The 11,796-nt window shown below is 55.0% G+C and overlaps 1 protein-coding gene across 2 annotated transcripts; it reads left to right on the top strand.

Annotated features, from left to right (window-relative positions):
- The first annotated feature begins 2,578 nt into the window (after positions 1-2,578).
- LOC144732826 (uncharacterized) lies at positions 2,579-11,121 on the top strand. Of its 2 annotated transcripts, XM_078614439.1 has the most exons (9): positions 2,579-3,065; positions 3,098-4,019; positions 5,684-5,876; positions 6,211-6,409; positions 6,651-6,747; positions 7,599-7,770; positions 8,145-8,297; positions 8,445-8,578; positions 10,305-11,121. In XM_078614439.1, exons 2-9 carry the CDS (start codon positions 3,414-3,416, stop codon positions 11,097-11,099), a joined length of 2,349 nt encoding a protein of 782 aa, XP_078470565.1. In that variant the 5' UTR covers positions 2,579-3,065; positions 3,098-3,413; the 3' UTR covers positions 11,100-11,121. The 2 variants fall into 2 exon arrangements, with proteins under 2 accessions (XP_078470565.1, XP_078470566.1); XM_078614440.1 differs by having other exon boundaries at positions 2,579-4,019; positions 8,169-8,297.
- The last annotated feature ends 675 nt before the right edge of the window (positions 11,122-11,796 follow it).

The following is an 11,796-nucleotide window of genomic DNA, read 5'->3' as shown; positions in this document are numbered from 1 at the left end:
GTGCAGCGCCACATTAAATACGCACTACAATGACAATAGTTTAAAGCGATTTGAAGCAGTTTTATTTTCAAAATGGAAATATGTTTTGGGGGGGGGCAGAGCTTTGTGACGTCATATTTGAGGGGGGGGGGTCTGATTTTTTGTGACGTCCGTGTGACGAGGGGGGGGGGGGAGTCAAAAATCGTCCAAAATCGCGTGACGTAATTTATGGACGGCCCCTTTTACCCTTTCTGGCAATAAAACAGGCGGCGTGAAGATGTTCAAACACCAAATAGAAACCCTTTTCAAGGAATCAAGCCTGCATTAAACCACAAGTACGTATTCTTAGGTTCTTTTTTCGGTAAAGTCACGTAGGTAAAATAAATAAATTGATAATTTTAATTTAAAAAATATTTAAATTAATAAAGTCACGTAGGTAAAAAATTAAAATGAATAATTTTAATTAAAAAAAATATTAAAATGAATAATTTTAATGTTTTACCTACGTGACTTTACCGGAAAAAAACCTAAGAATATGAATCCTTGCAAGTCACGAAAGCTTCAAATCTAGAAACACACGTACGCACTCTGGTGAGACTAGGCCCGAAAGAATGTTGCTCTGTCTGGTGTAGGCCATTCAGTTAAAAAGACAATGCAAATATTATCAGAGCATATTGTTTGCATGTTCAACACAAGTACCGTGTGTGGTTTGGGGCCGTCCATAAATGACGTCACGAGATTTTGGACGATTTTTGACCCACACCCCCCCTCGTCACAAAAAGTCAGACCCCCCCCCCCCCCTCAAATATAACGTCCACAAAGCTCTGCCCCCCCCCCCCCCAAATAAAACATGCTTCAAATCGCTTTAAACTACAGTATTGTCATTGTAGTGCGTATTTAATGTGGCGCTGCACTCTGATGTTGTAGGAGTGCTGTTATAAGAATTAGTGTTGTTATAACAATTATATATTTATTTAAAGTTGCGCATTTTTGATGTGACGTCGCATTTCTCAAACCCCCCTCGTCACACATCGTCACACATGTCTGACCCCCCCTCCCCCCAGATGCGTGACGTCATTTATGGACGGCCCCTTAATGCAGTACATGATTCCTTGAAAAATGTTTCTATTTAGTGTTTGAACATCTTCACATCTCTTGGTTTAATGCCAGAAGGGGTTAAACCTATTATATTTTTTCATATTTTGATACCTGGCAAAAAAGGTCCCATTTAGGAGTCCAATTGTTTCGAAACGTCGTGATCTATTATTTTTCTACCTACGTGACTTTACCGAAAGAACCAAAGAGTATGGATTCCTGCAGTCACGAAAGCTTCAAATCAAGAACACATTCCTGCGGAGGGAGCTGGTAGGAACGTTGGTTGCTCGGTCAATGGCCTGCAGGGTCAACGGCGGCGTGGTGTATTCCGCAAATATGCCCGACTGTGAGGGCGGGCACAAGCCGGCGTGAGTAGGTTAAACGTTGAGTTTTTATAAGGGCACCACGGGGTGACCAGCCCCTCCCCACCCAACCCCTTCCCACCCAGCCCATCCCCACCCTCCCCTCCCCACCCAGCCCCTCCCTGCACGACGGACGGACACAATAATCCCCTGTGGGCTGGTGGAACCAGTGGGCTCCTACCAGTATTAATTGTTTAGAACTCTGGGACATGGCCATTATGAACACCTGGTGAGCCCACTGCTGCTGATGATGATGAGCAGGGCTTGTCATGGTTAAACTCAATCTCGATTTATTTATTTTTAAACCGCAACACTCCCGTCAATGTTATAATTTCACGTGCTACGAAGGAGGGCCGTTACCCCGAAACGTCGCCAAAATAAATTTCGATTTAAAGCTTTCGTGACTGCATGCAGGTATTCATCTTCTTGGTTCCTTCGGTAAAGTCACGTAGAATGGAAATAATAAAACATAATAAAATAATATAATATAATAAAATAATAATATAATAATAGTTGCCCCCCTCTAAGGCCCCACACAGCAACGGTGTTGTTATTGACACTCGGGACGTGTTGAGTTGTCTCTGCTCGTGCACCACTTGCGACGCAGCAGCAGCATCGCCAGGTAATTCGTGGAATGTTAATGACATCACCGCAGTCAATTAAGCCTCATCGCTGCTGATTGCTTAATTAGGCAGAGGCCTGCACATGCCGTCGGGTGTGGTTGGGACGGTGATGGGCTCATCGTCATCAGCCATGGTCAATCCACTGCTGGATGAGTATCCTGCGATGTAGCGATCCACCCGATGAAACTTACTGCTCTGCTGCGTGGTCCAGATATCTTGTGACCCCCCCATTTAATTCTTTAAAACTTAATCTTTTCAGCATTTATGTATTTATTTAACACATGCATATGCAAAGGAAAACTGTTAGGGGTCATTTGTTGGGGGTCACAAGACATCTGGAGCACCCTCTGCACTGCGAGGAGCTGATCTCATCTCTTCTCATTAAATCATCATGAGCCCATTGGGAGGCGTGGCTAACGTGGCGTTAATGGATTGGGGCGGGGCTACTACGGGGGGGGGGGGGGGGGCTTGGATCACGTGACAAGGTTAATTGGCTGCCGCGCGGGGAGAAGCGGGATTTGAATCCGGGGTGCTCACGAGGACTTGCGCGTACACACACACACGTAGAGCTCCACACAAAGTCACACGTGTACACACGGATAGACACGTGTACACACACACACGTAGAGCTCCACACAAAGTCACACGTGTACACACGGATAGACACGTGTACACACACACACGTAGAGCTCCACACAAACTCACACGTGTACACACACGTAGAGCTCCACACAAACTCACACGTGTACACACACCCACGTAGAGCTCCACACAAACTCACACGTGTACACACACGTAGAGCTCCACACAAACTCACACGTGTACACACACGTAGAGCTCCACACAAACTCACACGTGTACACACGGAAAGTTACACACGGGATAGACACGTGTACACACAGGTAGCTACACACACACACGCGTGTGTACACACACGGAAAGCTACACACACGCGTGTACACACAGGGAAAGCTACACACACACACACACGCGCGTGTACACACAGGTAGCTACACACACACACGCGTGTACACACAGGTAGCTACACACACGTGTACGCACAGGGAAAGCTCCACACACGCGTAGCTGCACACACACGTGTACACACAGGTAGCTTCACACACACTCACACGTGTACACACAGGTAGCTTACACACACACACGTGACCAGCACCCTTTCTCACCCCCCCACCCCCGTGCTGATGTTTACCACACCGCACCAGGTTCTCCTTTAAGGCTGGGAACGGGAATTGAGCTCGGGTTGATAGCGCAGTGCGCTAACGGCCGCACCACCGCTCCTCACGTGTACCCTCGAATCCCTCCCCAGCTCTCCTCATCCCAAGACCGCTCGCAAATGGCCTCGCGTCTCCCCCTCCTCGCCATTTCCCTCCACCACTTCGTCATCCGGCTCCTCGTCCTCCTGCTCCTCCTCGCATCTCTCTCGCAATGCGAAAGCCACGGTTCCTCGACACCGACCAGGGAACATCCTACCAGCGGTGATCCATCCAAGGACCCTCCGAGCGAGGTCCCATCCAGGGATCCTCCTCCTCCTCCTAGCGGGGTCCCATCCTCCGAACGGGGTCCTCCGGTCGGAGAAGGGGACCCCCCTCCCAGCGCGGAGCGGAGTAGAGGAGGAGGTGGAGGCGGGGCGATGGCGAGGGTGGCGATGATGATGGAGATGCAGGCGGAGTCGTCGAAGCCGCGTCTGGGTCTCTGCTGGAGCCGAGCCCTGGCCGAGCTGCGCGCGGGCTGCGAGCGGCTGGGCGAGGAGGCCCAGCGTCGCGTGGCCCTCGCGTTCACGCGGTGCCACCTGAGGGCTGCGGGCAGGGCGCTGCCCTCGTGCCCGCAGAGGCCGCGTGACCCCCGCGCGTGCACGCGGAGCATGGACCCCGTGGCGTTCAGCGCCTACACGGAGTTCTACACGCACGCTCACAGCGTGTGCCACCACCTGCGGGCACAGGTGTGGCCTGGGACTGTTTTTTTGTTGTTGGGGGGGTATTTTTTTGTCGCTGCCTTGCTTGACAAACGCTTGAAAAATGGGAGTCGCGTTGTTTATAGATTTGACGCTTTCGTGACTGCAAGGATTCACATGGTCTTCGGTTTTTTTCGGTAAAGTCACGTAGGTAAAAATAAAGAATAAAGGTAATAGAAATGATAAAAGAAATAAAATAAAATACACGTATGTTAAAATAAATAATACAAATAATAGAACTAATAAAATAATTAAAAGGAAAAAATCTCTATTATTTATTCTAGTGATTTATTCTTTTATTTTATTTCTTTTATTATTTCTATTATTTATTTTTACCTACGTTACTTTACCGAAAACAACCTAAGAGTATGAGTCGCATTATTGTTTCGTGCGACCCGCTTGCGCTTTTCTCGATTTCGCACTCCTATCGTTTTTTGTTGTTGTCGTTGTTGCATTGTTGGCCCTTGCAACTTGCTGACCCGCCCATACTGGACATCGTAGCAACTCCGCTTCTCTACGGGACGTCTGCCAAAAAAAGCATTACCAGCGTGCACGACATTCTCTCTGGCACGTGGTCGTGACGGGAACTGCAAGATCCGACCGTATCCTTCCAGTGCTCGCTGAGCTGCATTGGCTTGCGTTTGCCGAACGATTTCCATTGTCGGGTCGCGATTCATCACACACACAAAGCGCCTGCCAAAAAATGAACCACGAGACCTCGCTGACCTCGTCGATGAGCATACACCGCCACGTGAACTCCGCTCGTCGTCGGCGCAGCAGCAGCAGCGGCTTTTGGCTGCTGGCCATCGAACAAAGACGGCGGTGACCGCATCGCGTGGCGCTTTCAGATGCGCTGCTTCTGCGGCCGTCTGGAACGCTCTCTCTTCCTATCGATGTTAGGAAGCCGCTGGAGCTACGCTGCACTTGTAACGCTAGATTTAAAACTAATTTCTTTAGCACTGCTTTCTGTTTAGTTCGTTGTCTTTTCCCCCGCACCTCCGATTAGTAGGATTGGTGCAAAAAATGTTCGACATACGCAGCGCCTCCGTAATTCCCTCTGACAAGCCCCCTGCCTTCATTCCCCCTCAATGCTGTCTGCCATGCCTTTCGTTTCCCCCATCTTCATCTCTCCAAGTGCCCTCTCAACCCCTGCCCCTGGCATTTCTCCCCGCGTCCCTCGTGACTCCTTTATGCTCCCAAATTCCTCGCCCCTCCCCTGCTCGTGCCCTCCTCATACGTCCTGCCCCCGTGGCCTCTTGCCCTCTGCTGTGCCACCGTACCCCCTGTAACCCGTGCCCCCTTGCCCCATGTCCCCGTGCCCCCTGTCCCCATGCCTCATGTGACCCCTGTCCCCATACGCCATGTCCCCATGCCCTCTGTCCCCCGTGCCCCCTGTAACCCATGTCCCCGTGCCCCGTGTCCCCGTGCCCTCTGTAACCCGTGCCCCCTGTAACCCGTGACCCCTGTAACCGGTGCCCCCTGTCACCCCTGTCACCCGTGCCGCCCTCTGTAACCCGTGACCCCTGTAACCCGTGCCCCCTGTCACCCCTGTCACCCGTGCCGCGCTCTGTAACCCGTGACCCCTGTAACCCGTGCCATACGACATGTCCCCATGCCCTCTGTAACCCTTGCCCCGTGTCCCCGTGCCCCAGGCGTGGCGCGACGACGCGGAGTCGCTGCTCTCCGTGCTCGCCCGCGGCTCCTCGCGCTTCTCCCGGCAGCTGCGGCGCAGCGCGGAGCTCGGGGAGAGCATCCTCAGCTCGCAGGGGGAGTTCGCCAGGGCGCAGCACAGAGCCGCGCGCAGCGGGGAGAGCCTCAGGAGAGCGCTGGCGCAGTCGCAGAAGGGTGAGCGGGCAAGGGCGCGCGAGGTAGGGGGGGAGAGTGGTCACGGGAGAGAGAGTCAGAGGGGTGGAGGGGTAGTGTGAGGGAGGTGTTAAGGAGGATATAGATTGGATGTGGTGTGGGCAAGTTGGTGAGTTACGGGTGAGTGGAGTGAGGGTGCGAGCGAGTGGCGCTGGTGTAAGCATTGTGTGCATGTTAGTGAGCTGCAACCAGGCGGACAGCTCCCTGTCCCGGTGTCTTCCTGCCTCCCCGTGTCTCTATCTACCCGTGCATTTTTCCCGTGCATCTCCTTGATCTTCCCGTGCGTCTCCACCACCACCCCCCCCCCCCACGCCAGGAGTCCGCGTGGCCTTCTCGGAGCTGCGGGGCAGCGCGCTGGAGAGCCGCGCGCTCTTCGCCGAGTCGCTGCGCCGCCTCTCGGCACTGCACGCGCTCCTCGCCGGGGATCTGGGGGGTCTCCACGCGGCCCTCCTCTATGCCCTCTGCTGCCCCCTCGCCTGGATCCTCACCACGGCCACATCGACCGCCAGAGCCAGGCGAGGGGGGGGGGGGAGATCGTGGGGGATTGGGGAGAGCTGTCGGCTGTGGTTGGGTGGAGTTCTGGGGGTGATGGTCGTCGTGGTCGCGGTGGTAGTTCGAGGCGTGTGGGTATAGTTGCTGATTTGTGTGGGTGTATAATTCTGGTTATGGGGGTGCAGTTCTGGTAGTGGTTGCTAAATGGTTTGGTTGTGGCAGTAGTTGTGGTGGTAGTTCTGGTTGTGGTGGTGGTTGCCGCAGGCCGTGGTTGTTCGTGCTCCTCACGGCGCAGCTGCTGCTGGAGCGAGGGGTCACGACCCTCATCACCTGGGGGGCTCCCGCAGGACCCAACGTGCAGGTGAGGGGGGGAGAGCTCACCTGGTGAGAGGGGGGGGGGGCTCACCTGGTGACGGGGGGGGGGGTGTTCACCTGGTGAGGGTGGGGCTCACCTGGTGAGGGTGGAGGGGGTGGTGACGAGGTGAGAGTGTGGGGGGGAGGTGAGCGACGATCATTGCAACACGGTGGTGAGGACGGATGTTGAGGGGTGTGACTGGATTGGTGTAATGAGGTGTGATGATGTATGACGAGGTGAAGGGGCAGGGTGATGTGGTTACGAAGTGAGTGACGATGTAGTAGACCAGGCGAAGGGTTGAGAATGAAAGGTGAACGTGAAGAGGTGAGGGTTGTGGTATATTTGACGAGGTTGTGCGAGGCACAGCATGCCATGAGATTGTCTTTATTGCATTGTGACGAGGTGTGTTAACGAAGTGATCATTCTGTATGCTGACAAGGTACGTTCATATGAGCTGTGGTGGGGACGCGTGCGTGATGACGAGGTGTAGCGATGGTTTGGTCTATTGACGAGATGTGGTCTTGCTGAAGCGAGGAACGTTGGTGACGATGTGAGGCTAGTGATGAGGTGGGGTTGTTGGTGAGTGACGAGGTTGGAGTTGTTGTTGGTGAGTGATGAGGTGGGATTGTTGTTGGTGACGAGGTTGGGTTGTTGGTGATGAGGTGGAGGTTGTTGTTGGTGACGAGGTGGGGTTGTTGTTGGTGGGTGACGAGGTGGGGTTGTTGTTGGTGAGTGACGAGGTGGGGTTGGTGAATGGCGAGGTGGGGTTGTTGTTGGTGGGTGACAAGACAGGGTTGTTGTTGGTGACGAGGTAGGGGTTGTTGTTGTTGGTGACGAGATGGGGGTTGTTGGCACAGGACGAGGTGTGGCTGTTCCCGTGGTGGTCTCGCCGCGTGGCGCTGCTCGTGGCGCTGCTCCTCCTCCTCTTCGCTCACCACTCATTCCGCGACCTCCCGGCGCTCAACCACCGCCTCCTGGTCACCCTCGTCGCGCAGCAGAGACAGCTCACTCGACACCTCCTCGTCGCCCGTGAGACGCTCCCCGTCGGCCTCGCCCTCCCCTCTCTTTTTTTTTTACCATCAGTGGAAACAAGAAGATGCTCGGTGTATTCGGCACTTTGCTTCGTTCATCATTTCGTAAAAAAAATTTTTTTTACATTTTTAAACTTAGCTTTTATGTAAAACCCCCACCTCTCGCTCACTCTCTCGCTCTCTCTCTCACTATGTTGCTCTCTCTCTCGCTCTCTCTCGTTCTGCACGCAGCTCCTTCTCGCATTTGGACGGCCTTCGACGGGTAGCTCATATCAGCATGCAGAGCTCTCCGTCATCTGCCACCGAGTACACGGCCTCCTCCATCGCCCTTCCCTCTCGTCCCCCTTGCCCTTCTCTCGGTCTCTACTTCAGAGACCCCCCCCCCCCTCTGTGCAGGGCAGAAGCCCCCTGGGAAGGGGAATGCGGACGCTGGGACCCCTGCGACTGAGCTGAGCATCCTAAGCGGGGCCCCCGACGTAGAGGGCGAGAGGGGGAGCGGAGGAATGCAGCTCAGCATAAGACGGGGTGAGAGCGTGAGCGAGCGAGATGGTGAGCGTGAGGATGAGAGGGTGAGCGTGTGAGCGAGCGAGATGGTGAGCGTGAGGATGAGAGGGTGAGCATGTGAGCGAGCATGAGGGGAGTGAGTGGAATGTGTCTCCTCGCACCCCCCAGATTCCTCCCTCCAGCTGTGGAGCCCCGCACGTGGCCCCCGTCCCTTCAGGTCCCCGGGAGGTGTGCGGAGGGAGGTGCAAGTGGAAAGGAGGGGCCTCCATGACTCCATCTTCATCGCAAACATCTCCAGTTCGGTGAGCCAACCACCACCACCACAATAACAACCGCCATTCGCCACTAAGTGGTGGTGACGTCATCACGGCGCTTATGCCTGGCTAGGTGCACTTTAAGGCCACGTGAAGTGTCGAACACCCGCTGACAGGTCACAGGACAGACCCAGGTGCCATGGGTTGACTGAGATGACTTGCCGATGGACCACCTGTGCCATCTCTACTGTGCCAACTTGCGATGTTTAGGCCACCCGGCGCTCCGCTCGTTGTTGTGAGATCACTCCTCTGCCCTCTGTTGTTGCTGGAGCGCGTCTGCCTCCAATTGTCAAGTAGCATCCTTCAAGAGCCTTCTCCACAGAAGCTGATCTTGACACCGCTGGCACCAGTTATGAGCAAGTGTACTTGGCTCCATATCCGCTCATACCACATCATTCCATCTCTTCTCTAGCCCGTGCAGTGTTTGTTTAGCCTCCTATTTGGCTGATCAAAAGCTGTTTAGGCATGCAGTGGCTGGGCATGCGGGCTCCATGACCCAGCCAATGCAGCCTTGCCTGCTGGAAGGAGCTCACTGAAGGGACTGTGTCCAGATCTTTTCCAGGATTTGTCAGCTCCTAACACAATCCAGCCTAGTTAAACCTAGGATGGATCGTAGGCAAGCCAGCTTGGATGTTTCTAACCGGCGAAGATGTTCCATTAGTGGGGTCCACATTTTGCAAGCATAGAGAAGGGGGAGGGCATGCCTGTGGCTGAGAAGACCCAAAGCTTTGTGTGGAACAACAGACCGGGTAGCGTCCACACCGCGTTACGCAGATGATGAAAAGATGCTGCTCGACTGATTCGGGAGACCTATGCTGTCAAACCAGATCTGGTCATAAGCACACTGCCCAGGTATGGAAACCTCCCCACTCTCTCCACAACTACCCCACCAATGAGGAGTTGTTGATGGGGTGGAGTGTTTGATGACACAAAATACCCAGCGAGGTGCTTCGTTTTGGAGGGGCTGTAGCACACTTCAGGTTCAGCAGCAGCGCCTCCTACTCCTCCTCAGATTGAGCTGCAATCACCAGTCCATCAGCGAACGTAACATGGTTGACCAATAGGGAGCCATCACTCGACCGCACCCGAGCATCGATCAGCCTCCCACTGTATCTGTACCAACTGGAAATTCTTCCTGTACAGCCATGAAAAGTTTCTCGAACTATGTAGTCAAAATTGTATTAATTAATGTAGGTGCCAGAGGGCCATACCTGTCGCACCCCAAGGTAAACAGGGAATGGCTCTGACTCCCAGTCACATAGCTTTACCCGGGCCCGCCCATCATCATGAAGAGGTCCTTAATGATTGTGAGCAGAGAGTTAGGAACAATAAGGCTGGGCTCTGGGTTGATGGACAACCTAGAGCCCAGGTTTATTGATGGTATCATAGGCCTCGACCGGGTCAATAAAGCAGAGATGTAGGTCCTCTTGGAATTCCCTAAACCTCTGCTTTAGCAGACGGACAGAAAATATGGCATCTGTGCATTGGGGCTCCACAAGCCTCTCCTCAGCCATCATCACCACTCCCACCATGATCAATCACCTCCATCACCATCATTACTACCACCACAACCAATCACCACCACCATCCCTACTTATATCAACACGACCATTATCCTCATTACCATAATCACCACCGCCGTCACCTTCACCACCCCTCCGCATCCCGTGCTCACCCTCCCCGTGCCCCCCCCCCCACCCCCCGTGCCCTCCAGGTTCTGCGTTGCCGCCTACGTGAGCGAGGCCCAGGGTCCCCGCTGTCCCCCTGCATGCCGCACCATGACGCCCAGCGCAGGGTGCGGCGTGGGGTGTCACCAGATGAAGCGTTCCCACGATGGGTGCAGGATATGGAGCCTCCCGCGAGGGCATCTTCAGGCGGGGCGTTCACAAGGAGTAAGTTGCAGGACCAGTCCTCGGGCAGTGTGCAGGACCAGTCCTCAGGCAGTGTGCAGGGTCGGTCCTCAGGCAGGGTGCAGGACCAGGCCTCAGGCAGGGTGCAAGATAAGTCACCAGGGAGGGTGCAGGACCAGACCTCAGGGAGGGTGCAGGACCAGTCCTCAGGCAGTGTGCGGGGCCGGTCCTCGGGCAGGGTGCAGGACAAGTCACCAGGGAGGGTGCAGGATAAGTCACCAGGCAGGGTGCAGGGCCGGTCTTCAGGCAGGGTGCAGGATAAGTCACCAGGCAGGGTGCAGGGCCGGTCTTCAGGCAGGGTGCAGGATAAGTCACCAGGCAGGGTGCAGGGCCGGTCTTCAGGCAGGGTGCAAGATAAGTCCTCAGAGAGGGTGCAGGATAAGTCACCAGGCAGGGTGCAAGATAAGTCACCAGGCAGGGTGCAGGGCCGGTCTTCAGGCAGGGTGCAGGATAAGTCACCAGGCAGGGTGCAGGGCCGGTCTTCAGGCAGGGTGCAAGATAAGTCCTCAGGGAGGGTGCAGGATAAGTCACCAGGCAGGGTGCGGGGCCGGTCGCCAGGCAGGGTGCAGGGCAGGGCAAGCAAAGGTGAACAGTCCTGATCGTGACCAACTTGTGTTGAGGGACGGGGATGAGTAGGGGGGGGGGGGGGGGCGCAGTGAGGAGGGGAGCCCACAGGGAGGTGGTGTGTGCCCCTGAGAGTGAGAGCCGTTTTAATCGCGTTCCTGATGTCGTAATAAAAGAGTTTTTCTCAAGATCATGGGAAGCCGTGGACCTTGTAGTGGAGACGTTCCTCGTCGCGCGTCGCGCTCATCGGCAGGGTTGCGGCCAATGGCAATCTGCAGAGAGCAGTTTGCGGCAGAGGTCGGGTACGGGTACGGGTACCCGTTTGCGACCCTGGTGCGTGAGTCACTGGTGAGTAACTGTTTGTCACTCATTTCCCAACGTCTTGTCTCTTCTCACAATTCAAGTTCCTAGAATCAACCCACCCGCGCCTGCAACATGGCTTCCTCCCAGAGGTCGCAATCAGGTACCCGATACCTGTACCCTACCCGTACTTGGCCGGGTACGGGTAAGGAATCAAAACCCGTTTGCGACCTCTGGTTTGCGGTGGGGGGGGGGGCTTAGTGATCCCACCACGGCAGCAGCAGTGCCTCGAGTGACTGCCGGGCGACGCGTGCACAGCGCTACTTGACCCACGAGGTTCACGCACGGGTCGCGACGACAGCGACGACGCGCTTGTGATGTCGCGCCCTCCTGTACGCCACGCGTTTTGAAATGGCACCCCCCCAGTGACGG

The sequence above is a fragment of the Lampetra planeri genome, chromosome 44 (genome assembly GCF_965212315.1).
Source record: "Lampetra planeri chromosome 44, kcLamPlan1.2.h2, whole genome shotgun sequence".
In the NCBI taxonomy this organism is placed as follows: domain Eukaryota; kingdom Metazoa; phylum Chordata; class Hyperoartia; order Petromyzontiformes; family Petromyzontidae; genus Lampetra; species Lampetra planeri.
This window is presented reverse-complemented; position numbering and strand designations above follow the sequence as displayed.

Coding starts and splice junctions, on each gene's coding strand:
- LOC144732826 (XM_078614439.1), top strand. CDS start 3,414: ATGGCCTCGCGTCTCCCCCTCCTCGCCATTTCCCTCCACCACTTCGTC. Junction 6,410..6,650: donor ACATCGACCGCCAGAGCCAG/GCGAGGGGGGGG, acceptor TGGTTGCCGCAG/GCCGTGGTTGTTCGTGCTCC. Junction 8,298..8,444: donor GCAGCTCAGCATAAGACGGG/GTGAGAGCGTGA, acceptor CGCACCCCCCAG/ATTCCTCCCTCCAGCTGTGG.